The sequence below is a fragment of the Python bivittatus genome, unplaced genomic scaffold (genome assembly GCF_059951505.1).
Source record: "Python bivittatus isolate LINGU-HERP-01145 unplaced genomic scaffold, Pbiv_v1 ctg000980_np1212, whole genome shotgun sequence".
Classification (NCBI taxonomy): domain Eukaryota; kingdom Metazoa; phylum Chordata; class Lepidosauria; order Squamata; family Pythonidae; genus Python; species Python bivittatus.
Window position 1 is genome coordinate 50,741,078 of NW_028277125.1, and position 26,002 is coordinate 50,767,079.

The following is a 26,002-nucleotide window of genomic DNA, read 5'->3' on the forward strand; positions in this document are numbered from 1 at the left end:
CAAATTGCATAAAAGCACCCAATGATTGAGCTTTATAGAAACAACAGATACCAGAGATAATAAAGCTCAAATTGAACACTCTTTCAAAAGTAAATCTATGGCATATTTTAATCTAAACTAGTTATCTATTTTTAGAGACAAATTTATCACTACAGCATTATCAGTCCTTCAAGGTAGATCATACTAGGAAACCAAAGTTATGAATGTTAACACTACTTTTATTACAAGGTTATAGTAACAGAATCTTGCAAGTCTGAATGTGCTTCCCCCATCCCTCACTTTATCTTCAAAAGAACCAGGGAGGGTCAAGCCTTAGAAACTTTCTCAAATTACGTTTCTGCCTTGGACTCAAATTTCTTTTATCTGACTGTTGTCTTGGTTGCGGTTCTTCCTCCTCTTCCTCAAAGTTTTGTGCTTGATTTCCTGGATGTCCAGATTCTTGAAGATTATCTCCTTAAATCATAGACTTAGGAGAGTTTTATCTAGTTTTAATAACCAACCTCTCCTTTACTTTGAAAAGGTAGAAAAAAAAAGAAAAACTGTTTACAGTAGCAGAAGGAAGGGGCTTGGGTAATCTCCCTGTGTTTTGCTATAAGATCCTCAGCCATGTCCCAGTTGGAATGAATGACTGAATACTGATTGAACTTTTGAATCTGATTGGTATGAGCAAATTGGAGGGGAGGGGTACTCTCAAATTTTTGTTTTCTAAAATATAAGTATCATGCATATATTTATTTTACAGAATGCAATTGCCTTAAAGATGTGCATGGAATTATATTGAGTAAGGAAGATACTAAAGCTAGTTTGGTGAAGTGGTTAAGACACCAGGCTGGAAAGGGGGAGACCATGGGTTCTAGTCCTGGCTTAGGCATGAAGCCACCTGGTGACCTTGGGCCAGTCATTCTTTCTCAGCTCTAGGAAGAAGGCAATGGCAAAGCACTTCCAAAAATCTTGCCAAGAAAACTGCAGGGACTAGTACAGGCAGTCACCAGGAGTCAACATTGGCTCAAAGGCACCAAAAAAAAAAAAAGATAGGTACTGTACATTTCTACAAGAAAAATGATCCAGTATTAAAGCATCTACTTCTCAGCTGAATGATGACTTTAGCATTTGCAGCAAATTACGTTGACATAATAAGAGTGGAAGTTTCTTTTTCTGGTGACCTTTAAGAGCCAGGAATGCTCTGTGATAAAAACCAGTCCCAGCACCTACATACTTGCACAATAGGGAAAGACGCTATATGTGACTTGCTTCAAGTGAGTTTTCTTATTCATACTTAATCTGCCCCATAATATGATTTGTTTGATTTTGGCTTAATGTGATATATAAACTCAACCATTTTGGCTTATCAGTCATGATTTATGATTCATAATGTGTGCAATACTGCACAATAGCTTGTTCAATTACCATGGCTAAAATAAATTATAGATTAGCATGATGTGCAAACCAAGCCAACATATATACAAGTTATATGAATATAGACAGGCACACAGAAGACCAAACTGACTCTGGCCTTCTACTGAAGGAAATCCTCAGCAATAGCTTTCATCTCCTTGACAGCTGACATTATTTTTATCAGAATTTATATTATCTGATCCAGTATGCTCAAGAGAGCAATTTTATGCTCTTATAAGGACAGTTGACAGAAAGATCCATCACTAGAGGCTTCTCAAGTTCAGCAGCAGCAAACTCTGCCAGCATCATTGTGGGCTACTGGCACAGCCAGAATCAAGTCATTCTATATGTTTTAGGTAAGAATATGATTTCATTGTATAGGACTACCAGATCTGGGCCACAAAAATCTGAATGACTAATAGAGGAAATTTTTGAGAGTTTTGTGGCCCAGATCTGGTAGCTCCTGGACAGTAAATAATAATTTGGTAACCTGTCTTGTTTCAAAGCCACCAACCATAGTTTCTCAGCTTAATATCAGATTCATATATTGTGCAAAACCAAAATGTGGTTTGTAGCTTTGTATGTTACTGAACTGTCACAATAGCTTGCAAATCATAGCTTATGGCTTGGTGTATGGTAATTTGTCCAAGAAATACCTAAGCCATATTTGTAAACACATCAATAATAAAAAAAAAAGTTATTATGGTTTGACAGAGACTTCCTTGTTTAAGCTTGGCTCATACAAAACTGCCCTATAGACTCAAAGATATCAAATCTTGTGATAGTACTTACATATATTTCTAATAGCATGATACTGTTAATATAAACCATTCACATAAGGGGCCATTTCTGATTATGCATATCTATAGTAGCCTTCTCCAATCTAAAGCCCTCCACATCTAGAAGATACCAGGCTGATCGATAGGATCAAGCAGCAATTCAGCAATGGTTGTTACAGGAGAATAAATAGTTTTAAACCAAGCTGGATATACAAAACTTGAGCTCTCTCTTCTATCCATATTTTTTGCTACTATAGCAGCTTATATTTTTTTTTCTTTTTCATGTTCTATAGTTCCATGCTCCGGACAACCTGAAAAATGATTTTTTTTTCATAATGTTTTTAACCAAGAGACAGTTTAATTTACTTCACAGATTTACAGTCAGAGACTGTACAATACATATAAAATAGCAAGCCACAGAAAGAGATTAATAGTAATATTTTAAAACCTCAGTAAACAAACAAAAAAACACTCTCTCCCCCCTCTCCCCAACCAGCATAAAAGTTAGGTCCAATGGTTTCTAGTAGTGATTGAGCAAAACTTCACTACAGATTTCATATGAAAAATCAGCAAGCAAAAATGTTTTCAGCTCAGCCCTTAGAGGTGGGGAACTTCATTCTGCCTACTAAGCACAATGAGGCAGAGAAGCCACAGAAGGACAATTCATTGGCTATGGTTTTCTTCCAGGTGGACATAGACTAATCAGCAAAAGTAATCTGGGCCAAAGATTCACAACAGAAGGACTGTCTAAGCCAATATTTCAGGCAGCACATTCTCATTCATCTGGGCATCCAAACTCAAAAGGGAGAAGGACATCAGAGTGGAGTGGAAAAGTCACAATAGGGTCCAGATGAATTTGGACCAAATAGCATCACATATTTTAATAGCCACAGATAGCAATAAGTTCCCATTGCAGCTAGCAAATCTAATAATGCAGTGGTGGTTTTTTTGAGCTTGAGGTTATGACCTCTTGCATTTGCAATGTTGGGGAAGTGGAACAAAAATGATCAACTTTCCACTTGTACTGGCAACATTTCTTGGCAAGGAGCAATACCTTTGTTATGGAATTGTTTATTTTGGCCCTTTAGTTGGGAATATTCAGCCAAATCCCAAAGGCTATCTTGGGTCAGGGAGAAAATAACAGTGCCATCAAGAGAAAGAGCATAGACATTAATTTGTGAGTTAGCAAGAGAGGATGAAGTTGCATTTGGACATGGCCTCTACAATTCTGTTAACGTGAAGTCCTTTCGTATTGAGATGACCTATAAATATTGTTAAATAAGTAAATAGGAGGAGGATGCAGAAAACACCTTTTGCATATACTGTTATTTCTGATATTTCATTTAAGTGGCATGATGGTGTTCTTATGAAGCATTATAATTAGCCACAATTGCAGCCATGAAGATAGCAATCAGCAGAAGAGGTAACTAATTTCTGCCAGAATTACTTACAAGGAATTGAATCAGAAAGCCACCTTCAGGTCAGGGAAGGAGATGTAAAGGATCTCTGGGGAGCAACTAAGGTATTTTTGGTCAGTGCTGAAACATGGAGAAGCCTGCCAAAAGCTGGCTTGTTCTATGGTAAAATATTTTCTTGATTCATTCAATCCATCAATGTAGATGCTTGTATAGATTTTGCATATAGTTTTCTTATCATGTAATAGACAAATAGGATGATAACTGGCTGGACTGGGCCTATTCTTTTCACCTTCTGCAACCAGCTCCTTTCCTGATCCTGAGAACATGGATCCCTCTTTCCAAAATTTTTAGACAATTTTAAGCCTCTTTTCCAAGCGAAAAGAACATTGGAAATCAATATTAATATGAATATTAGTGTGACAATCTCTAAGTAAAACTGACAGAAATTGAGAAAATGGTCTCAAGCATATCACTCAATATCAATATTACATGGAATAGTATAATATATAGATAACATATGTTATCAAAATAACATACTACAAAAGAATTATAAAAGTGATTAATATTCTAAAAATGCTGAAATATAGAGTGTAACTTTTCCAAGACTTACCTTCAGATTCTTTGTAAAACAAAAGAATTTTCTGATTACACTGATCTGTTAGAAAAAGGACTTTTCTAAACAAAAGGGACTTTCCATTCAAACTTCTTTTGCCTCATGGAGAAAAGGTTGTAGTCAAAGCAGATGGCAGCCTCTAGCTGATTCAAACTACTACCCTGTGTGTGTATTTTAAAGATAAGTGAGATATTTTACTTGCTGTATATGCTCTGAGAATATTTCAATTCTTCAACAAGATAGAGAGTTTTAAAAAGAGGAAAACAATTATAGACTATCTTCAACAAGATAGTCTATAATTGTTTTCCTTTTTTTAACTCTCTATTTTACAGCTCAGTTTTCATGCACTCTGGAAAGATTGATATATGGCTTATGAAAATAAATAAGCCTCTTTGACCAGTTCAATAAATTATCAACAAATTACTAAAGTAATTAAAATATTAAGAATGGGAAATCAATGGGGAGAGACGGGTTTACTAATGAATATTATAATTTTTTAAAAAATGTGCGTCGTAACTGAGCTTAGAGATATACCCTTTTTCTCTACAACTGCTTCTGAAAGCCCAGTGCTCTGTTCTATGAATGTAGAATGATGATAAGTTGACATGAGAGAAAAATAAATGTTATGCTGAAAGTATAGGAAGGTTGGGAGAGCTTATCATTACATATAATTGTTCTCCTCCCTCTTCCTTCTTTTCCTCCAGAATTTCAAACTACAAAGGCTTGCCAAACACTTGTAAATGGCCCCACATTGATAATGATTCACCCTTGAGATGCAGGAGGTGTGACTGCAATCTACAACTACTGTATATCTCAGGGCAGACAAGAACAAGTCAGGAACTGAGGACTGGGAACTATTAATAACAATCCAATTTTTTTGTCTATTGCTCACTGGCTGGTATATTTGCAGAGAAAACCGCCTACAGTACCTGGAAATGTGCCTCAGCTTCCTTGGAAGTAGTTATTGGCTTCTCCCCAATTCCACCTCCACTCCAGCCCAATACAATATCTGAAAATAATTCTTTTCCCAGACGGTTTTTAGACTTAACGTCTCCTATATTGATTATCAGAGCTATGCAAAAGGAGGTCATGTGGTTTTAGAATTCTCCAGAATTTCAAAATTATCTAGTTTTCTTCATTCTCACACCCTTCCTCTCTACACAATGTCCACTCTAAGTAACCTGTAATTATCTCTCAAGCATATTTGTTAGTAAATTCTGTTCCTGGACCCTTTGATGAGAGGTAAGAGGGCACAGAGGAAAAGAATGATATATGGCTTATCAAAATAAACCCACTCTGACTTTCATAAGCCGATTTGACCAGTTCAATAAATTAGCAACAAATTACTAAAGTAATTAAAATACTAAGAATGGGAAATCAATGAGGAGAGGTGGTTTTACTAATGGAAAAAGGAAGAAGAGGAAAAGACTAAGTTGAACCAGTCAATGCATCACAGTAGTGTTTAAGTAACTGTTATCTCTCTTGTATGAAACTGTTGGGTTTTGTTTTAAACTGTTGTTTAACATATCCAGTAAAGATGTGTACACTCATATTCTTTGTAGTAATGTCATTATTCTCTGGAAGAAAGGGATCTTCCATGTCAACCTGGGAGATCCGAGAATGCTGAATATGCTGGAAGATAATTACCAGGTGCTAGTTTCAGCGGGATTCCTGTAGCTAACCCATTTCATGCAAATATGCTGAATCATCTGGAAAAAGAGCAAATGTAACTACTTCATTCTCATGTGTGAAAGCCCCACTCAGTGAGAAATCTAAAGCTCCACTTCCTGTGTTTTTTTACTTGAAGTGGTTTTTTGAAATTGCAGCTGTGATGATGCAAACTTATTACCTTAATACTATGTCAGACCATTCAGCTATTTAACCCAGTACTATCTGTTCTGAATTGTCTTCAAGATATCAGCCAAAAGGTTTTCTCCTTCTAGAATGTAGATGAAATAAGATATCAATGCACTGCTTCACATCGAATATAATAAAGATGCATATAAATCTATATTTACCAGATCTACCTATTTTTGTATGTTTATTTGAAAACATATGATCCATATCTCTAAGGGATAGCTAGCTTACAACACACACACCACCACCAACAACAATACTGCCATGTAGTCTCAAGGTTTTGTTCCAGTTATAATTCCAGTAAAGGCACAAAAAATGCTGTCTTGAACTGGGTTAGACAATTTGGTCATCTGATCCCTGTAGTGCCTACTCCATCAGCATCTCTGAAGGGCCTAGGTACAAAGGAGATCTTTCTGCTAATAAATTCTGAAGGGAGAGAGGGAGAAAAGGAAGGAAAAAAAAATACCCTAAGGTACCCTAAGGCTTAGGACTGAACCTGGAATCTTTGCACACTTTAGAGACTTAAGATCTAGAGTTTCTATGAATTTTGTTTGTTGGCTTCTTTTTAGTTGCAGTACCACTGCACCTCAGTTCGCATTAGAGAGATTGAAGAGAAATATTTTGGGGAGAGGATAAAATATTACAGCTAGGCTACGTATTTAAGTATTTCAAACCATTATGGATGAAGCTCTCTGACCCGTGATGTTATACTCTGCCATCTGCAGGCAGAAAAATACATTTTGCATGTTCAACACTTGCTCTCCTTATTTCATTTATGAACTGATTATATACTGTTATTGTATTTATGAACTTTGGAATTTATGAAAGTTCATCAACTTAATTATCAGTTGAAACAATCATGAGTTATGCTTCAGGTACAAGGGATATTCTATTGAAATATAACACAGAGTTGACTTTTCTTGAAAATTTATTTTTACATCAATCATACTATTCTGAACTTAGTAATCAAATTAGCCTCCTGTAACCTGATCTCTTTCAGATGGGCTGAATTATATCCTGGATGGGCCAAACTAGTTGCTGATGATAAGGCCTAACACATTTGAAGGTCAACAGACTGAAGAAGATTGTATTATGTGTATCCATCTTTCTGAGATGATGGTATTAAGTGGTAGGCAGAACAGTCCTAAGAAAGACCAACATTTCCCTGTCTCAGTTCATTTCCTTTTTATTGTTTAATTTTATGCTCCATTGTTTACCATCCCACCCCAATATGCCCTTGCTCCCTACCCCAGCATACTCTTTTGGGAGTTTTTAAGATCAGGACCCAGTCATGGCATAACAGTTTATTGTTTCACTCTGGCAGGAAAATAAACAAATGGAAAAGCAACAGCCTCTCATTTGAGGGCTCAAAAATGGTCACTACAGAACTGAACAAGTCTTCCATGCTGATGCATTCCTGATACAAGAGATTAAGTCAACAGCCTGCAGGAGTGACTGACTCCATCAATCATGTCTCCAAATATGGCCATACATTCCTATCACTGTACAAAACTAGGCTGACTTTTTTTTAAAGTACAAAATCTGTTCCACAGAGTCATAATTAATCTTACTGTCTTAAAATTTATACAGTAGTTAAAATTGAGTATGTTTTCAAGTTGCTTTAAAAGACTCAAATTGCTCAATTTTGTTTTTGTTTTCAACAGCTCTTTCTTTTGGTCTTCCACAATGGTACAATGTCCCAGGATACGTTTTCGAAGGTGCCGCGCGATGCACCTGTGTTGCCGAAGCAAAGCAGATCTGATCTGGCCAGACAGTGTAGAGATAAGAAATTATCCAGCCATTGCAATGCACATGCTAGTTGGGAGTTCTGAGAACTACAGTTCCAACACATGTTTATATTTCACCCCATTGCTGATATAAGTATGATAGAGGAATAAATATATGGCAATAGCAATAGATAAATAGCATATTTATCTATGGATTATAACCAATAAGACCATAATGGGGCACTATGGGCAATCAGCCATATGGCACATAGATTACAGCTGGAGAAGAATCAGTAATTAAATAAAGGATCTTCAAGCCAAGTATTTGTATGTTCTAATTTCTGATTTTAAATATAGCAGAGATCTGGATAATTACTGTACCATCTGTTAGCTTAAACTAGCACAATCTCTATTATAGATCTTGTTCAGATATGTTTAATGCTATATTGAAGGCCCTCATTGGCCCATAACAGGCAAGGATTTTAACTCAATAAACATACACTTACTTTGCATGAAAAAAATCTTAGATTTAGTCCTGTGCATCTGCAATTAAAAGGATCAGACAACAGTGCTATATGCCTGACACTATGCTTTATGCTTGACTGAAGTGAGCTGGATTGTATTAAATGAATAAAGAGTTTGTCTTGCCCAGAAGAGAGAATCCTATTTTAACCTTTTAAAACAAAGTGAAAAATTCCATGTATTGAACAATATGAACCACATTCTACATCCATCTGTGCTTTACTGTACTAGTCTGATAAATAAAGGGAGGAGTACTGATAATAATTTGCATGGGCAAGGTTGCTAGAAAGGTAATGGAAAACAATAATTACATACACTAGAAGGAAACAATATGAAGCATAGAAAATTAGGTTTGCTAAAAAGCTTCCTAACAATAAATAGAATTGCCACAGTTTCCTCCCCTTTAATAGGGATTAGAAGCAATAAATAAATAGAAGAATAGAATATAAAAGAAATAGAATAAATAAATAAATAAATAAATAAAAGCAATAAATAAATAGAACAATAAATAGAATTGCCACAGTTTCCTCCCCTTTAACAGGGATTAGAAGGAAGAAAATGTAAGCTTATATTCCTCAGTGATTCACAGAAATAACAAGATGACTTCCTGTTTGCCATATAGCTGTTAATAGTCAAAGAGCCTACAGAATTCTAGAATGCCTGCTAATAGCAAATCTTTTAACAAAAGGTCATGCGTATGCAGCTTAACAGTGTTTAATTTAATTAAATTGGTTTTACCATTTTACCTAGATATTGTATATATCCTTTAAGAATTATTACCCAAAGAGGTTTTTTTTAAACAAGGTGAGATCAACATCTAATTAAATATCTTTATTGGCAGTGATCTCTGCATAAACTATGTTAGGGGTACTTTGTGATGTAAAAGGCTTACACTAAAGAGAAATAATTGGCCAATATCTACTGTTCACTATAGAAAAGACAGGAACCAGGCAATTATGTTCTGAACAAACCTGTACTAATAGGAAAAGGATTAGTTGCAAACATTGTATTATACAGATTGATTTTTCTAATAATTACATTTCTATGATGAGGTGCTGTCAAGGTGCAAGTTCCATTTCCTCTTATAAATTTTGTTCCCACTGTTGTTACATGTTGTGTCTAAAATTGCTGTAATTTACAGACATTATAATTAACAATTACTCACCTTTTTCCTTCAGATTATTTTGTGACTTCTTTAGCACTCAATCAGTATGTTATTTTTGCTATAGTACCTACAGTTGGTCTTAGTTTTCCATCTGCCAAACAGGAGAGACAGATGGAGTTCTGTGAAAATTCACAGATGCTGTTTTTGTACTACTTCCTCTCTGCACCTAATTCCATTCACATGTCACTCATCTCCATTCAGATACATCACTATTACACTTATTTGTGAAATACCACTTATTTGTACATAAAGTTGTTAAAGGTATTTAGCTGAATATTCTGGAAACCTGCACGACATATGACCACTGCTACTGAAAAATTATGTTTGAGATAAATTGAGTTATAGAGTTCTTGGCGCTCTTTGAGCTTGATTGTTTGATTGCAGACATTTCATTACCTGATGAGGTAACATCAACAGTGCTAGTGCGTGTGAGGTTTGCTTTCTGTCAGTGTTGGTGGGGGCGTGGTTTTCTTGTGCATAGTGGCTGTTCTTGCACATAGTGGCTGTTACAGTCCTTATAATGTATGTTGTAGACTTCTGTTATTTCTTCTTGGGCTACTGGGTCTTTTGGTTTACTTACGAAGTTTTACTTAAAGCAGTTTGGTTTGGAGTTTTGTTTTCCTTTCTTCACCTTGTTTTAGGGATGTAATCTTGATGGTGGTTGTCAAAAGGAGAACAAACAGCCACTATGTAGGACAGACAGGCAGAAGACTACTGAGCGCATCCATGAACACCAACTTGCAGTCAGAAGAGAAGATGAAAACTCCGTAATCTCACAACACATGGACAGACTCAACCATGGTTTCAGCTGGGAAACTGTGAGCATCCTAGACCCAGCTAAATCCAAAAATGCTAGGGAATTCCTGGAAGCCTGGCACTCAGACACATCAGCATCAATAGACATGTAGAGATAAACCACATTTTCACACCATTCAAAAGAGACAATAAGAAAGCTAAGAAGGAAACAAAAAGACCAGAACATATCCTGTCTAGCAGCCTACACTCAGATAAGCAGGAATTAACACCAGACAAACAATCAAGTAGAAAACAATAGTCTAATCAAGAAACTACCAAGGAGACAAACAAGCAGACAAAAAATCAAGCAGAAAACAATATCCTAATCAAGGAATTACCAAGGAGAAAATCACACTCCCACCAACACTGGCAGGGCAAGCTACTGTATATAAAGAGGGAACAAACCTCACACTCACTAGCACTGATGATATTACCTATTTGGGTAATGAAATGTCTGCAATCAAACAACCAAGTTCAGAGAGCACCAAGCACTCCACAGTTCAACCCTGAGCTACATATATTCTCTTCTACTGATAAATTGGTTTCAGTCATTTGCAAGATAGTGAATGTTTTACAAACCACATCATGGCTACTTATGGTAAAGATTAGAATGCACATATATAACTTTATTTCAGTTCAACATCTTGTCACTGTTTGTTCTTGTTAGGGAAATATGGAATGATTCCTTGGAAGATTTGGTTCCAGTTAGCAAGGGCTTTAAAATATATAAATACAAAGGACTCCTAGAACAGAACACAACATCTTGTAAGGATACTGAAATAGTATAGCCAGCCAGCCAGCTTCTGTAATTCACAAGTCTTATCAATATTGTTGTGAGCTGCACAGACTTGCTTAAGATAGGTGGTCATATAAATCTTTTAAATAAAATAAAATAAATAAATAAAGTATTTAAATATTTAATACCAACAAGACCGGGCCTTATACACAATGTAGTCATGTCAGGAAGATTGACAAAATTCACTAAATAAATAAAGGTAGATTTCTTTCTGTAATATTCTGGACATTTGGGCTAAAAACATGCAGTTGATATACTACATGGTTCTACCGCCTGGTTCTTCAAACTCCAAAGGCTATAGAGACCCTGAACAAATGTATGGAGGTATTTTACGAATGATGAGATCAACCAAGAATCTGAAGTTTAATCTGAAAAAATGGAAAGTATTGAGGGTGGGGAAACCTGATTACTTATGCCTCATCCACAGCCTGCTTACTACAGTGTGAAGACGTTCCTCTAACTGTTAAGGATGTATCCTTCCAATGGAGCTTCTGTCTCATAGGCAGTCCAAGGTATTTCAGTATGAAAGTAATGTCTTCCCTGGGAAAACAGAAGAAGACTTCCATCTGGATAATCTGCAATACACAGAGGAAGGTTGAGATTAACTAGTCAGGGACAGTGATCTGCTCAGGTATAATTGGCCCAACAGGTTTGCTGTGGGACTGCCCGCTTTCATTTGGTTACTGAGCTTGTGGCTTATTCTGCACTGCTGTTTTGGCTGCAGTGAGACCAGAAACTCTGCTGCTCCTCCTCCTCCTCCTCCTTCCTTTTTAAACAGGCTGGCCATGGGTAGACTGCTTGACTTAAGAGTACAAAGCCCTGAAACTGACCACCCCAATATTCAGCTTAATACATGTAATTGAAAGGATTCCACTCTTGTGCTTTGATAACCTGTCAAGGAAGGCATGCCCTCCCCAGTGAAAAGTTCTGTTTCCTCAGTTCCTCTCCTCATGGAATATTCTTTTTAAAAATTCACTCCATAGAAAAATGTATCCTGAGAAAACAAATTTCTTAAGACTCCAGCTGATCAATGACACTTATCCAGCAGCTCTGTATCTTATCCAGCTGTATAAATCTAAATGTCCACCAAATGGCAGTCAAGAGAGACAAAAAAAACCAACAACTAAATTTCTGCTGTCACCTAATGGTTGAAACACCAATGATCATTTTGGAAAAATTATGTGGATGTACACCTCAGAGGTGAACACATCTCATATGCATACCAAGACCCCAAGAAAACTTATGCATTGGTTTTGTCTGGCTCGCACATATCCAGGCAACTGGTACATAGCAGTTAAGGGAAACAAACTCTTTGCTGCCATCTATTGATTATTAGGTCAATAGGCTGACAATCCTTTAGGAAAAAGGAAATCTATTGGATGGAGCAGACATTACAAGCACCGCTCCAGCAGACATTGATGGCAGCTTTTCCCGAAGTTGGTGATGTTCCAGTTTCTACCAAGGAAGGTCACCAATCACTGTCCTTATAGTATTCTGCAGAAGACAGCAGCCTACAATCTGGGAGGAGTGAAGTGACAGATAAATTGCACAATAAATGTGTGTTAAGGTCATGCTGTGTAGGCAGTGACACCTGTGTTGATATGATCTCCCCTTGACTCTAGAGTAGGAGAAAAACATTTATTGGAGATGATACCAGAACTGAAAGAATTCCCTCCCCCTGAATGAGGAATTTGAGGATGGCCCTGTTCTTTGCTGTACATATAGAAGCACACATGGTACGTACAATGGTTTTGATTGTTGTGCCAATTTTGTCACTTTCTAGGGAAAGTAGAAAATCCTGGTGGGCTACATTTATTTCTTTATATGATTTTTATCCCACCTTTATTTTTGGCCAACTCAAAACATACCTAATGCTCCCTCCTATTTTCCTGACAACACCCACCACATGAAGTGGTTGGCCTGAAAGAGGGTGACTGGTCCAAAATCACCCAGTCCCTTTCATGCCTAAAGAACTAGAACTCAGAGTCTCCTGGTTTCAGGCCCAGCATCTTAGCCACCACATCAAAGCACCATATATATCACATAAGGGATTGTATTCAAACAAGGTTTGATAGGTTTAGATATTGCAGAATGCAGCTATCAGTTTATGTTATGCTTCAAAAACTGATGTCCTTAGATCTCTGGGAAAGAATTTAATATCTAAATCCAATTTCAGTTATCAGAACAGCCTACTGTAGACAATCCACTATTTTTTTTAGGATCTGTATCAATCTGTATTGGCCCTCTTATTATTTCAGAATTGCTACCCCATATAGAATTATCTTTTCCTTTCTTTCTTCTTCCTGTGTTCCCATCTAAAGACAAGCTTCACCTGCTATATTTAGTTCTGCTGAAGGATCCCGTATTTAGGGCCAGGCAATTCTGGCATGTCATATTCTGTACTAGCTGAACTGATCACCAGTATGCTTTCAAATGCAATCAGCACTGTCGCAGATTACTTTTAAAGACTTTAGATCTAGTTTTATGGATTTTCTACCCCTGTATGAACCTATCAGAACTCACAAGGAATGACGGGACAAGAGATGAGATTTTCTTTCTGCTGCAGTCCTTGTGAAGGATTTGCACATTGCTCCTTCCCTGCTTTCAAAGGAGCCTTAAACACTTTTTGATATTACATTATGTTTAAAAGTTTCAGTGCTGTTATTTTTTGATATTTTGTTTGCTTTGTTTTGCAAACTGTTATCAATTACTTTGAAGAGGTTATGCTTCAAAAGACATTACAAAATATTTTAAAACAAACGAACAATCCCATAAAATGCAACTGAAATGTCTTGGGTCAGATAAAAGCAATCATACATTTTCAAAGTTACAGGTGGATAGCTATTTCTCCTTTTCCAATGAAAAAAACGAAACACACATTACTAAAAATAAGTTATTCATGAAATCGGCACTTATATGAGAGCAAATGTGATGCCCAACAAAATGCTAGCCGTATCCATTTTTTTCCGAACTGGACTCCACAATAGGTTGTTCTTAGTCCTCTCCGATATTTTATTTCAGGTTCTTCCAAATTCGGTTGCACTTCCCTCTTCTGCACGAAAGGCGCACTCCTGGCTGTAAGAATAATTTTTCCCTATGTCCGAGGCTGATTGAAAACCCTCCTCCCACAAAACAGCGCGGATCGCTTGCTTATCTCCAGCGCTCTCCAACCCCTCCCATTGGCTGTACTTGTCTTGGCGCCCAAATCCGCTGCTATGGGGCTGAACCAAATCGTGACAGGGCGAGTAAGGAACGCGTATTTTAGCACACAGTCCGTCACGAGTTCTGACTGTTAGGCCATATGTGTTGGCATAAGTGATATCTACATACTGTGTGAAAGACTTTCCCCGTTGCCTCTTCCTAAGGCGCTTTCCGGGTTTTCCTTGGCTTCCCTTTTTCTTTGGCCAAATGGTACGTCCCAAAGAGAATGGGCGGGGGAGACGTGCGGCCATTTTGTGCGCGGCTTGAGCGGGTGGGCACTTCGCGGTGAAAAGGGGAGGCTGCAGCCGCCGCGATGTACATTAAGCAGGTACTCCGCGCTGCCCGTAGTATTTGTGCGAAAGGGAAGATTCGTACAGGGCTGGGGGAGAGGGATGCTTGGGTTGGGGGCGTGAGGGAAGGAGGACAGCGCTTGTTGGGTCTGGGCGAGGGGTACTGCTTCCAGCAGGAGCGGAGAGAGGCTATGCAGGCCGGAATCGTTGCGGAGGGGGCGCCTCGGAGGGTCTTCTTTCACTGGAAGACCAGAAGGGAGGTGGCCAACCTTGGGGCCCTTCGGGGGTATAGAGCTGAAGCCCTACGAGCTGCTGTCTTCCTCGGCGCGATGACAGGAGAACGAGAAGGGGAGGCGGCCCTTCTTAGCTGACGTAAAATGAATGGGTCGGGAAGAAATAAGCAGAAGGTTGTGGGCCGGTCTGGAGAGAGCATTTAGAAATAGTAGCGGGGAGTTGGAAAACTGCAGGAGAGGTTTGGCTGCCCGGGAGGCAGAAGGTCAACAGGAAGAGAGGATGACGAATTCGGACGGGTGGTTTGGGACGTGTCTTTGCCCCCCTGTAGGCCGGGGTGCATTGTACTTCAGTAGCTGGTTTCACATGTGATGCTGCATGCTGAGGGACTGTCAGTACACTGCATGTACCTCCAAATGGTTAGGTGCGAGCAACAGTGTGTAGTCTCTAGATTAGTGTTTCTCAGCGTTGACACCTTTAAGATGTGTGGACTTGAACTCCCAGAATTCCCAGCATGTTGGTTGGGTAATTCTGGGAGTTGAAGTTTGCACATCTTAAAGTTGTCAAGATTGAGAAACTTTGCTCTAGATTAATTAGTCTCTAGATTAAGGATTGTAGTTGCCATAGTGTAAATAAGGTTAGAGCTTGAATGGCACTTGTGGCATAGGGGCTAGAAAGTGCCAAAACTGGCAAGTACTGTTCTTACATTAGCAGAGAATGCTGGCTGTGACACAGATATAAGGCTGGTAACTTAATTACACCTTCTTTATATTACTAAAACTGCTATGTGAAAGTCTTGATTAACCAAAGCCATGATGGGTACTGGAGGTCGGTATCTGCAGGCCCATCTGGCAGTGACCACAGCGTATAGAAGATTGCAACTTGGAATGTAAGAAGAGTACATGTAAAGAGCATGAAATAACAAATGAATTTGAACTAAAGGAAATGTGTGTCTGAGAAGAGGTGAAAGTATGTAATATATCTGAATGAAGATGGTCTGATCTTGTGGAGTACAGTTATAAAGTTCATGCTGGGTGATGAAGCTATAGGTTTAATTATGAATGAAAGGATTAAAATGTAGGTCAGAAAGTATGACTTGTATCATCTAGGTTGTTGTGCATAATATTGCATGTTATGCTCCAGTGGATGATGATAATAGAAAGACTAGAGATGAGTTTTCGGAAAATTGTGCAAGACTCTGGAATGAATGTGTTCTGTGGAAAATTATTTGTTAGGTGACATGAATGAATAGGTAGGAACAAGATGAGAGAATATAGAAAAATGATAGGGCCATTTGAAAACCCAAGAATGAAAATTGTGATTAATAAATAAAACAAAAAAAAACCCTTTCACCTCTCTGGGTGGTATGTGTCTTCCTCAATCTCAAGTCCTCTACCAGAGGCCTGGGAGTTTGAGGGTTCTGTGCAGTATCTTAGCTGTTCCTAGCACTGCACTCTTCTGGACAGAAAGCTCTGATGTTGTTCCTGAGATTTGTTGGAGCCACTTGCCCAGCTTAGGAGTCACAGCCCCGAGTGCTCCTACCACCGCTGGGAACACTTTGGCCTTTACTTTCCACATCCTCTCTAATTCCTCCTTCAGGCCCTGGTACTTCTCCAGCTTCTCATGCTCCTTGTTCCTGATGTTGTTGTCACTCGGCACCGCTATATTTATCACTACCACTGTCTTCTGGTCCTTGTCTACTACCACAGTGTCTGGCTGATTGGCCAGTACCTGCTTATCTGGCTGGATCTGGAAATCCCACAGGATCTTAGCCCTGTTATTCTCCATGACCTTCTGTAGAATCTCCCATCTGGACCCCTGATTTTATGGATCTGGTGCTTAATGCCTGTTCTTATGCTCCTATGATCAGTGCCTCAGTGCTGTCTTTTAGTCCAGCCCTTTCCAGCCATTGGTGGATTTCCCAATGTCAGCCACCTGAGTTGTTTGTCGATGGTACATTTCATGCGGGGTCTTGTCTTGACATGGCACTTTCTCTACTTGAACTTCCTCCCATGTCTGCTGCTGCCTCCGGCATTCTCTCAGCAGCTCATCTTTGGGTGTCATCTCACTGATGTACTTCTGGATACTCTGGGTTTTGTCCAGGACAATGGCTTTGACACCCACCAGACCCTGCTGCCCTTTTTCCAGCTGGTATACAGTCTCTGGGTGTTGGACTTGGGGTGAAAACCTCCATACATTGTGAGGAGCTTCCAGGTCTTCATGTTGGCAGCCTCAATGTCCTCTTTTGGCCAGTTCACTATACCAGCAGGGTATCTGATGACTGGAAAGGCATATGTGTTGATGGCATGGATCTTATTCTTTCCATTGAGGTGCCTCTTCAGGACCTGTGTTATCCTTTGGTGGTACTTGGATGTTGCTGCCTGCCTCCTCATCGTGGTTCCCATGTGACTGTGGGATACCAAGGTACTTGTAGCTGCTTTGAATTCTGCTTTGTGGCCCACTGGTAGTTACATCCCATCAGTCTTAACTACCTTCCCTCTCTTTACTACCATCTGGAGTATGCTGCAGTCCGAATGACATCCCAATGTCTTCACTGTAGATCCGTGTCAGGTGGATCAGCAAGTTAGTCTTATTCATTCTTAGCATATAGCTTGATGTCATCCATGTAGAGGGGGTGGCTGAAGGTAGTTCCATTCTTGAACTTGTATCTATATCCAGTTCTTGTGATTATCTGGCTGAGGAGGTTCAAGCTTATGCAGTACAGCAGCGGGAACAGCGCACCACCTTGGTATATGCCGCACTTGATGGCCACTTGTGTGAGCTGTCTTGAGTTGACTTCTAGAGTTGTCTTCCACAGTCCCATTGAGTGTTTGAGGAAGGTCTTAGTGTCTTGTTGACTTTGTATAGTGTCAGGCATTCACAGAGCCATGTGTGTGGCATTGAGTCATAGGCTTTTCTGTAGTCAATAAGGCTATGCTCAGATTGGTCTGTCTAGACCATGAGTCTCCAATAACTGCTCTATCTATGAGCAAGTGGTGTTTTGAGCCTCTGGTGCTGTTCCCAATGCCCTTCTGAGCTGTGCTCATGTACTGGCCCATATGGTCCTATAGCTTGGTGGCTATGATGCCTGATAGCACTTTCTATGTTGTGGGGAAGCAGGTTATTGGCCAGTAATTGGATGGTGCTGTTCCCTTGTGTTAGCCAGTCTGGGTGGGAGTCTGCTTCTGTTAACTGGTTCATCTTTGCTGCTAGGCATTCATGCACTGCTGTTAGTTTCTTTAGCCAGTAGGTGTGGATCATGTCTGGGCCAGGTGCTGTCCAGCTCTTCGTGTTTTGACCTGCTGTTGAATGTCTGCTACTGTGATGATGACTGGTTCCTGTTCTGGGAGATTGCTGTGGTCTGCTTTCAGGTCCTCTAGCCACTTTGCACTGGTATTATGTGTCTTCTCTTTCTCCCGTATGTTCTTCCAGTACTGTTCAGTTTCTGCTGTTGGTGGCTCTGCTGTTACTGTGTTGTTGCACTGCAGTTGGGAATATACCTTGAATGGTCCTTTGGAGAACAGGGCATTTATCTTCTTGGCCTCTGCTTCTCTAGTGTATCTCCTTAGCCTGATAGCCAGTGCTGTGAGCCTTTGTTTAGCAGTCTTTAGGGTTTCAGATGGAGTCTGGCCCTTGTATTTTTTCAGTAGCTAAGTCTTATCCTTAATCTCCATAGCCTTCTGTAGTTCCACCAGCTGACAAACTTCTGTCTGAGTTGCCTTGATCTTAGCCTCCAATCTCATTTTCCAAGGGGATATGTACTGCTGTTCTTCTTGATCACGTAGCCAAGCATCTCCTGGATTACAGCGGCCATTGTGTATATCAGTTCATTGGTCTGAGTTATGGTGGTAGTAGGGAATGTCGTGAGGACTCTATTAGTATCTTCTAGCTTACTGTCTGATGGTCTTTCTCCACTGAGCCTTGGTAATTGGTCTTGAGGGTTGACCGTAGGTAGTTTATCCATGATCTTATGTCTCATATATGCTGCTGTGCTCTGTAATGGAGCGGGTAGCAGTGACATTCTGACTTCAGGTGTTGACTGCACATCCAATTGTTCTTCCGGATCTTCTTGAGTCTGGGATGTAATGTGTAATTAGTCTATCTTAAGTTATGAGAGCAGCTTCCTCTTTACTATGTTGAATCATTGGGTAACTTGCTGTTTCTCAGTTACTGTGGATGTAGGTCTTCCGTCCATCCATAGTTCCTTCAAAAGTTTCTTATATCCCCTCTAATTAGGTCTACTGTTGTAGTAGTGTTCTATCAATTCCAGGTTCTCTTGTCTCGTCCATGTATGGTTTGTTCCAGTAGTTCACTTATCGTCAGATTGTCCTGGTTTCCCAACATCTGGCACAGACCTTGTTAATCTGGGCAATGTCCAAGCCGGCATGGCTCTCTTAGTTTGTGTCACTCTCATATTTGAGGTAGGCAGGTGAAGCGTTATGGGGGTCTTTGCCCAAGGACTCCTACTGGTAAGGTAGGTACCAGCCAAGATTCGAACTCCAGTATCCCACGTTAAAGGTGGTGCTCTAACCACTACACTATCCAGCCACTGTCTATCTCTCAAAAAAAGGCCTGTTTCATATATGTGGTCCAAGCATATATAGACAAGGCATGGCAATCTAAAAGCATTATTGCTTTGCTTGCTTGTGATGAGAAATTATGAGATAATTAGTGAAGGATACAGTGGTGGGGCAGAAGATCTTGAGGAAATATGGAAATTGGAAAAAAAGCAGTAAAAGAAAGTAGAACGAATGCAGAAAAACTGTAGAAAGAGAAAGTACGAGTCCTATATGAAAGCATGTTAGACAATAGATTATCTCCTAACAGACTGAAGGGAAAGTGGGTATAAGGAAAGAGGATGTGGAAAGCTGTTTGGAGCACAGTGAGAAGAATTACGTTACAAGCACCACGGAAGTATGTAAAGTTACAGTAATTAGAAGTATTGAAAAAGGATGCTTGAAGAAATGATGAATTGAAAAAGGCTGTTGATGAATGAAAATTGCATACATGAGAATTATATTTTACAAAAAAATGAGGATGAAAAATACTTTATAATATCTATAGAGAAAAAAAGATGTAGAAGAACGTAGTCAGATACAACAAAAACAGTTAATGGAGGCAGAGAAAATGCAGAACAATTTTGATGGAAATGGAATATGGAATTAATGGTTGGTTGCCAAATGTGATCGGAACAGTATATAATGGAAGTAAAGCATGTGTGAAAATAAATGGAGTGCTTAATGAATGGTTTACATTGAGCAAGATGTGAGACAAGGATGCATGATGACCCCTAAGTTGTTTAATGTAGTTATGGAATAATAAGAAATTTTGTGATGTTAGAGGAGTGCTTTTTGGGTATGTGAATGCATGTCTTCTTTTCTATGCTAATGTTGCTGTATTGTTAGCTAAGAACGTAAGTGATTTGCAACAAATGTTACATAGATCGTATGTTGCAACAAGAAATATGGATCTCTGTGGTAAAACAAAACATAGCAAGAATAAATATGTGCTGAATGAATGTAGATTAATTATGTTTGAACACTGTAGTTCAAAATCTGCCCATTGTTAGTGATATGATTTGATCTGTTCATTTACTTTTTAAAAACTTAACTCTGTTTATTTCAGGTGATTATTCAGGGATTTAGAAGTTACAGAGATCAAACTATAGTAGATCCCTTCAGTTCAAAACATAATGTCATTGGTAAGTTCTCTACTATAATGGTTAACTATTAAATATACATAATTTAAATAATTCAAATACTACTGAAAGTTTCTGAATACTTTTCATATAGTAAAACTTCAGAATGTTGTGGTACAACATTTTGTTCTTATACTCTGAGCCACCCAGTGTCAGTTTGGAGTTGGGCAGTGCCTCAACTGAATAAATAAATAAGAATAAATATTTAGTTATGCAAATATTATGAAGAGAAAAATGAAATAATCTTTCTATTAGCTACAGTATATTGGTATTTCATTCAAATTCAAACATGTATGCTTAAGAGAGAAACATCAGGAAGTACCTGAGGCTCCTGTACTAATGTAATGTAGACAACATCAGTTTGGAAAGGTCCCAGTTCAAATGCTAAATCACAAATAAATCTTATGGGAATCACTTTTTCTCATTTTAGCAACCTGTTTTCTAGGGTTGTTACACAATGAAATCATCTGAATAAGGAATATTATATAAGCATGGTGGAGTGTGATATAAATATATTAAAATTAAATAATCTTTTTATAGTAGAAGGTAATTAAAAAGTAATATAAAATAAAAATGGATCAAAATACCTTTTTGAAATATACTTCCCTTCCTTCTGCATTCTGATGCAAAGTGTCTGGCTGTTAGATTTTATGTGGGGATGATCAGATGGTAATTGATTCTATTTTACAATTTATTTTCATTAATGTAATTTTATATAAAAGTATAGATATTTGTCTTCTTCTGACCCACTCATCCCAATTTAAAATATTCCTATCATGAAAGTATTTAATGTATCATCACTGTTTATATAATTTTTATTTCTTTTCAGTGGGCAGAAATGGTTCTGGAAAAAGCAACTTTTTCTATGGTAAGTACAGGCTTACGAATAACTGTCAGAAATGACAGTTCTTGAAATCTACATGATCTAAATGATTACCTAATTTGCATTAAATAATTACCTAATTTGTATTAAATGTATGCAGATAATATTGTCCTTGGGAGGCAGGTATATTTGCATTTTCCTTCAAGCAGCAAGATATCTTGGACTGCATTGAAACCATTTGAGATTCTGTAAAGTAAAAAAAAATGTTATTTGAATCAAAGTTTTGGAACATGAATACAACCATATAAAGGATAAGCACTTTTGCAGAGTCTGTAGTACCATCTATAATACCTTTATAAAGTAAATGTTTAGGAAGTACAATATTAAAATGAATCCTACAAATTAAGAAATCTTAATGTGTTTCTTTATTACAGCAATTCAGTTTGTTCTCAGTGATGAATTCAGTCATCTTCGTCCTGAGCAAAGGCTGGCTTTGTTGCATGTAAGTGAACAGCTATGTAAACAAGCTGTTGACTGATAGTTACTGAAATAATACAGACAGTCCCCTGCTTATGAACAGGTTACGTTCCAAGAGGCTGTTTGTAAGTCCAATCAAGTAAAACATTTTTAAAAAAGAGGAAGAGGTAGGAGGCAGGGCAGTGGTGTAGGCAGAGGAGCCCTATCTTCTGCCAATGTGTCGCTAGGTGGGGCAGGAAAGGGGGTGGTAGCAGAGGAGAGGGGAGAGGGTGCGGAGGTGTGCCACAAACTAACCCTTTCCTGCCTTCTCCTGCCTTCCAGGAGGTTGGAAGTTTGTACTGGAATTGGAGTTCCCAGAAAGGGTTAGTTTACGTGGCATGTTCTGTTGCTGGGTGAGGCGGGAGAGGCGGTGGTGGCTCCATGGGTGAAGGACGAGCCAGTGGGGCGCAGCGTGCTCTGTTGCTGGGCGAGGCAGGAGACCACTGCCCCCTCTCCCCTGTTCTCTGCCACCACCCCCTCTCCTGCCTCACCTGGTGACAGAGGGCGCCTCATAAACTGACCCTTTCTGGGAACTCCAACCAGTGCAAACCTCCAGTGCAAACGGAAGGCGGGAAAGGGTTGGTTTATGGCATGCTGCAAACTAACCCTTTCCCACCTCCTCCCACCTTCTGGTTCTGACTTCTGGCCCAATTTTTGGTTCTGACTTCTGGGTCCATCTTGTTCGTATTGGTGAAAGTTCACAAGTAGGGGACTGTCTGCAATTTGCTTTAGTTGCATCTGTTGAAATCATATATATTTTGCTGTATAAACTCTGGTGAATTGCTTTGATTTAAACATCCTTAATAAAATGAAATTGAATCACTCCATAGTTCTCTTTAGATCAAAACTGAAGAAATACTTGTGGAATTTATTATGCTTTGTCCTGACTCATTGAGATAAACTAGGTGAGGAAGGAAAGGGAACTAAGGGCTACATTCTTTCTGGATAAATCTGTTGAGGTTTGGAGCCAAATGATGCTAGAGCTGTGCCATCCCTCTCCTCCACCATAAATCTTTCCATACATTTTCTTACATATTTTACTAGTCACATCCCTTCCTTTCTACTTTTCCCTTTCTTTTTCTTTCTCTGCTTTCATCAATCAGTGGAATTTTGTTTTAACCCATACCACCACCCCCTAGTAACTAGGCTTTTAAAAACATATTTCCATTAGCACAAGTAGATTCTTTCCCCCTAAAATACTGATTGCTAAACTGGGACTGTGATCATAAAATAATATCTTAATGTTAGATAGTCTCATTATTTATTAGTTAGCCTAATAGCCTAATTTAGTAAAGGAAAAAATACAACATTTTAGTCATTCAGTTGCATTATTAAACATTTTATGTTATTACACAAAATTAAAATATTTCTATTTTCTAGGAAGAATAGAGTTTATATTTATATAAGCTTTGAAGAATAGGGTACCAAAACATTGTATAAAATAGAAATTTTAAAATTTGGATAACTTCAACAAAAATGTTTTTTAGGAAGGCACAGGTCCTCGGGTTATCTCTGCTTTTGTGGAAATTATTTTTGACAACTCAGACAACAGGTTACCAGTAAGTTAAATATTTTAATTTTTATTTTATAAACCATCTTGTTTTTGTTTTGTTTAAATTAAAAATAAAATATCACAAATTATTCAGATTAAAAATTCTGTCCAGGAAATTAATGTTTGCCCTTTATCTTATTTTAAGATTGATAAGGAAGAGGTGTCTCTTCGCAGAGTCATTGGAGCTAAAAAAGACCAATATTTCTTAGACAAGAAAATGGTGACGTAAGTGGCAGTTTTTCTTTATGAAAGCAATTTGATTTCTATATGAAATATTTCTGTATGAAAGTTTGAAAATTTTAGTACACATGGAAACTATTTTGAATATTTTCATTTATCATGTTTGTATTCATTAAAAATCTCTTAATTTATCAAGTTCCATCTTTTTCACTTCTATCTGTATAACTAAAATATTTTTTAAAAATTGGACTTAAATTGGCTATTGCAATTACTAAGGCTTTAAAATAAATTCTATACTTGTGAGGCACTATATCTCGGCAGATAGAAAGGGATGCCTGTTTATGCTGGCTCTGTGTATAGCTCTTTAGAGAAACTGGCTGCTTTTGGTCCTCTCGTTTTTTCTCTGATAGAAAAGGCAGAATAAATATATAAATAAATATTTTGTGCTGGATTGGGAAAAGCTTTGAAATATTGTATCTAGAGCAGTGGTGATGGTGAGCATCCCACCTTTAGAGCTGCATTACCTTCTCTTCCTTCCTTTTGGAATCAATAAGGAGAACAAAAGAAGGGTAGCAAAAAAAAGAAGAAGTAAAAAAAAAGGACTCTCACACTCTAATTATTGCTTTCCATTTGATTATTAATGCGCCATAGCCACTCTTTCCCCTAGTATAGTTTTGAAGTGAATTTAAGGTTGGAGTTAAGATTTTTTTAAAAATTCCTACTTAGTAATAATGGAAAAAAATTGAATAATGCCATCTCAACCGTAACGAATATTAAGCAAAAATATTTTTATGAATTAATGGAATAACACTTGTTATTTAAACAATTCTGTACTGCTATTAATTAATAAAATTGTATGGCTTAAAATTTACTTTTAGGAAAAATGATGTGATGAACCTCCTTGAAAGTGCTGGATTTTCTCGCAGCAATCCCTATTACATTGTTAAGCAAGGAAAGGTATGACAATAGCTACTATCTTTTGCAAAAAGAAAATTTCATAAACTTTAATGTGAAATTTCCCCCAAAACAGGAAGTAGGAATTTAATTTTAATTATACTTTAATTGACTAATTTTTCATTAATATTTTTATTTTTCCTTAATAATCTGAACCATTCAATATATGTACTGCATTTGTTCGTTTATTAGTATGCATCAAATACTGTGTTTTCCCTTGCCAATTTCAATTTTATGTTATTATATTGTGGCATTATAATAAGGGTAAAAATTTATAATAAGAGAAACAATTTGTATAGACCAAATTTATCTTCCATGAAAATATCAATCTATCCAATAACATTTTCAGATCAAACCAATCATTTTATGGTACATAGATTGGTTGTAATAATTTTCACCAGAGATGGCAAAAGTGTTGAACGTAAGACTTGCACTGGTCATTATTAAATGACAGCCAGCTATATTCTGTCTGGAATAGCTTGATTACCTTCTAGTCACATCAAACCATACAGTAAAAATATTTGAGACTAAGGACTAATGATTTTTTTTAAAAATGGAAAGGGTTGGGGGGATGCCTTCCAAATGTCATATTCAGATTTTCACTAGTTGTAGTAGCATAACCAGTCTGAAGTGAAGAGAATTACAAGCAATAAACATTTGCATATTAATGTTACATATTAGTTAGTTGTTTGCTTGCTGCATATAAACAAAAATAGTGAAAGAAAATGTTGTTTTTCCTAGATCAATCAGATGGCTACAGCTCCTGATTCTCAGAGACTAAAATTGCTAAGGGAAGTAGCTGGAACTAGAGTATATGATGAACGTAAAGAAGAGAGTATTTCCTTGATGAAAGAAACAGGTAACATAATTTTTATCTAATTTTCCATGCATTTTAATTTTACTAATTTTGGGGAGCTGCATTTACATAGGATTTGAAACAAACTAATATTTTTAACACCATCTGAAAATTATTGTCCTGGTATTATATTGGCATTCTATTCATTGCTCCTATGTGGAAAAACTGCAGTTAACCAGCTGGATTTACATACATTTTGTAAAGCAATGATGATAATCAATTATTCAACATACAGTTGTATAAAATAAACCCAGCTATACTCCCAGGCTGGATATAGGTTTGGACTGAGAAACTGACATTAAATAAATGTTTATCCTAAGAAAATGTTTTTTGTTCATGTTCTTAGGGTTTTTTTTCCTTTTAAAAAATGTATTTAAGATACTTTTAGATTATCTTTCCAGACATAGGTAAATAATCTATTAAAACATGACACCACCATGCAGTAAGACACTGAGAACAAAATAGGAATACAGGTAGTCCTTGCTTAGTGACCACAATTTGGACTTAGCAACTTGGTTGCTAAGCGTAACAGTTGCTAAGCAGAAAATCATGTGACTGCATTGGACTTACAACCTTACTTCCCCTTCTGTCGTTAAGCAAATTGCTGCGGTTGTTAAGTGAAACATCATGTGAC

The 26,002-nt window shown here is 37.8% G+C and overlaps 1 protein-coding gene across 1 annotated transcript in view; it reads left to right on the plus strand.

Moving 5' to 3' along the window:
- Window positions 1-14,498: 14,498 nt before the first annotated feature.
- The window catches only part of SMC3 (structural maintenance of chromosomes 3), a 34,629-nt gene continuing 23,125 nt past the window's right edge, over window positions 14,499-26,002 (plus strand). Inside the window, exons 1-8 of the mRNA XM_007437672.4 lie at window positions 14,499-14,596; window positions 20,415-20,490; window positions 21,317-21,355; window positions 21,745-21,812; window positions 23,314-23,385; window positions 23,524-23,603; window positions 24,437-24,515; window positions 25,254-25,371. Coding sequence (XP_007437734.1) covers window positions 14,582-14,596; window positions 20,415-20,490; window positions 21,317-21,355; window positions 21,745-21,812; window positions 23,314-23,385; window positions 23,524-23,603; window positions 24,437-24,515; window positions 25,254-25,371 — 547 coding nt within the window. The 5' untranslated portion in view covers window positions 14,499-14,581. The remainder of the gene's footprint in view (window positions 14,597-20,414; window positions 20,491-21,316; window positions 21,356-21,744; window positions 21,813-23,313; window positions 23,386-23,523; window positions 23,604-24,436; window positions 24,516-25,253; window positions 25,372-26,002) is intronic.